We start from the raw sequence: 2953 nt of genomic DNA, 5'->3' as shown, positions 1-2953 counted from the left end.
TTTTTTTTTTTTTTGCCTAAGGCTCCAACATTTGTAGAAAATCTGTAAAATGAAGCGTGGTAGAAGGAACTCTGGAAACCAAGGTGGCACATACCTTTTGAGGTGAAGAGATCAACTTCAACAGTGGGATTCCCACGAGAGTCAAAGATCTCCCTGGCATGGACCTTGAGAATAGACATGCTGAATTTCTGTAGGAGAAACACACAGTTCATGTTTTCCATAAGCCATAATGCTATATTTGCTTACTCATTCAAGGAATCACTTCTGAGGTTCATGGACTACAAACAATCAGCATTGGACTAAATACTGGATGTAGGAAAGTTGATTAGGGTGGGGGAAAAAGCCCGCTGGAAAGCAGTGGCAATTCTCCTAAGTAAGTAGTTAGGGCCGAGCTCCGGAAGGCCTTAACCTATTTATGCCTAGTGTTCCATTACTGGAACGCTAAGCGTGTGGGAGTTATTTTTATCTGACTGCTCAAGTCATCGCCAAGGCCTGATTTTTCACAAAAAAGATCTGCAACCTCCGGCATAAATGGGTTAAACCGCAACAACTGAGGTCTTGTTCTGTAAGCAAAAAGGAAAAAAAAAGAGAGAGGGAGAGAAAGCCCACAAATGTGTGTGCCCAGGGAGAATCAAATCCAAATAGATGAATGTGTTGCTGGATGCAGAGCAGCCAAGGAGCTGTCTGAAACTGACTACTGTCATGAGTGAACAATGAGGCCTGGCATGGGAATGGAAAGGAACCAAGAACGGACATGAAGGTCACAAGCAAAACCACCTAGGGCGAGGCCAAAAAGAGGGTCGGGGGATGAGGGGAAAATCTGGCTTGCAGCAGAATTAAAACAAAATAGCAAATTAAGTTTGGACATAATTCTTCAGATTAAATTTGAAGTAGCAGCAGAATATTCACTTAGTAGGTATTTAATAATCAGAAATTCTGAGTTTCGAAGTTAGGAACAATGAAGTCCTTGACCATGCGATCTTGGCTACTGCCACTTCCTGGGACTTTCCAATTTCACAGTATTTGGGTCTTCAGTATTGTTATGTCATTAATGACAACATCTTTTATTTTAATTACTTTTTTAAGAGATGGGGGTCTCACTATGTTGCCCAGATTGGTGTCAAACTCCTGGGTTCAAGTGATCCTCCCCTGCCTTGGCCTCCCAAAGCATGCTAGGATGATTATAGGGGTGAGCCACCAGGACCAGCCAATAACGACATCTAATTTCTTCCCAAGGGGGTTTTATAATTTGTAAATAGAGGAAAGATTCTTTGAACACCAGGATACTTCAAGGGAAGGGGCTTCCTTTGACAATACCTTAAAACAAAACAAAAAACCACAAGAATTTGCAGCAATGAAAACAAATAGCAATTCCTCAAAGAAAAACCCTTTCTTTTTTCCTTGGCGCTCTCCAAAGAAACTAACTGAACAACTTATTGAACTGAGGTGGGTGAGACGAACTTAGTGTTTAAAGCCATTATGTAGCGGGGCTCCCCTCCAACATCTTCTCTGGAATGTCCTGAGCCGGTAAATGGCAGATTTTTAACTTTCAAAATTATTTACTGAAGTCACTTCTGTGGCTTTGTTGTCTACGTAACAATGGAGTTTTATTCATTAGCCAAGAAAAGGTACTTAGTTTTTATCTACTAGGTTCCAAAAAGGCAAATTTGTTTAACATATTTAATTTTGCGTTTTGGCAAATTACATACCCGAGTAACATTTCCATCACTGCTAAAAGTTATCTCAGGCCATTTCTAGTTAATATTACCCTGCCCCATCTCCAGGCCACCACTGTGGTATACTTTGTGTATTTCAGTCATACTTTCAAAGGCAATTTTATTAGGGCACCTCGGCATTTTTGTTTTCATTTTAGAGACTTAAAAGTCTTGGGATGTGAAAATAAAGTGTAAGTGATTTTTTGTTTTATTTTTTGAGAGGGAGTTTGGCTGTTCTTGCCCAGGCTGGAATGCAATGACGCCATCTGGGCTCAGTGCAACCTCAGCCTCCTGGGTTCAAGCGACTCTCCTGTCTCAGCCTCCTGAGTAGGGACTACAGGCGCCTGCCACTATGCCCGGCTGATTTTTTTTGAGACAGTCTCACTCTGTCGCCCAGGATACAGCGCAGTGGCAGGATCTCAGCTCACTGCAAGCTCCTCCTCCCATTCTCCTGCCTCAGCCTCCCAAGCAGCTGGGACTACAGGCGCACACCACCACGCCCGGCTAATTTTTTGCATTTTTTGTAGAGATGGGGTTTCACCGTGTTAGCCAGGATGGTCTCGATCTCCTGACCTCGTGATCCGCCCGCCTCGGCCTCCCAAAGTGCTGGGATTACAGGCATGAGCCACCGCGCCCGGCCGATTTTTGTATTTTTAGTAGAGACGGGCTTTCACCACGTTGGCCAGGCTGGTCTCGAACTCCAGACCTCAGGTGATGCGCCCACTTCGGCATCCCAAAGTGATGGGATTACAGGTGTGAGCCACCGCGCCCGGACCATGCACAGCTTTTTTAGTTGCCTAGATGGAACCCCGAATTAGGGACACAGTAAATGAACGCAGCAGTCAGGGCCCCCGTGGGCCCGCAGGGCAAGTGAAGCAACGGACCCTGAGCAGGGGAACAGTGAACAGGAAGCTTTCTTAAAATACATCCTTCTGGCCGGGTGCAGTGGCTCAAGCCTGTAATCCCAGCACTTGGGGAGGCCGAGACGGGCAGATCACGAGGTCAGGGGATCGAGACCATCCTGGCTAACACATGAAACCCCATCTCTACTAAAAATACAAAAAACTAGCCCGGCGAGGTGGCGGGCGCCTGTAGTCCCAGCTACACGGGAGGCTGAGGCAGGAGAATGGCGTAAACCTGGGAGGCGGAGCTTGCAGTGAGCTGAGATCCGGCCACTGCACTCCAGCCTGGGCGACAGAGCAAGAGCGATACTCTGTCTCAAAAAAAAAAAAAAAAAA

The 2953-nt window shown here is 45.8% G+C and overlaps 1 protein-coding gene across 1 annotated transcript in view; it reads right to left on the bottom strand.

Moving 5' to 3' along the window:
• Nucleotides 1-227, bottom strand: part of ENO1 (enolase 1) — a 14788-nt gene extending 14561 nt beyond the window's left edge. The window contains exon 1 of the mRNA XM_017856063.1: nt 95-227. Within this exon, the coding sequence (XP_017711552.1) occupies nt 95-221 (127 nt within the window). The 5' untranslated portion in view covers nt 222-227. The remainder of the gene's footprint in view (nt 1-94) is intronic.
• Between the last annotated feature and the right edge of the window lie 2726 nt (nt 228-2953).

Source organism: Rhinopithecus bieti, unplaced genomic scaffold, assembly GCF_001698545.2.
Source record: "Rhinopithecus bieti isolate Rb0 unplaced genomic scaffold, ASM169854v2 scaffold_40368, whole genome shotgun sequence".
NCBI classification, from domain to species: domain Eukaryota; kingdom Metazoa; phylum Chordata; class Mammalia; order Primates; family Cercopithecidae; genus Rhinopithecus; species Rhinopithecus bieti.
This window is presented reverse-complemented; position numbering and strand designations above follow the sequence as displayed.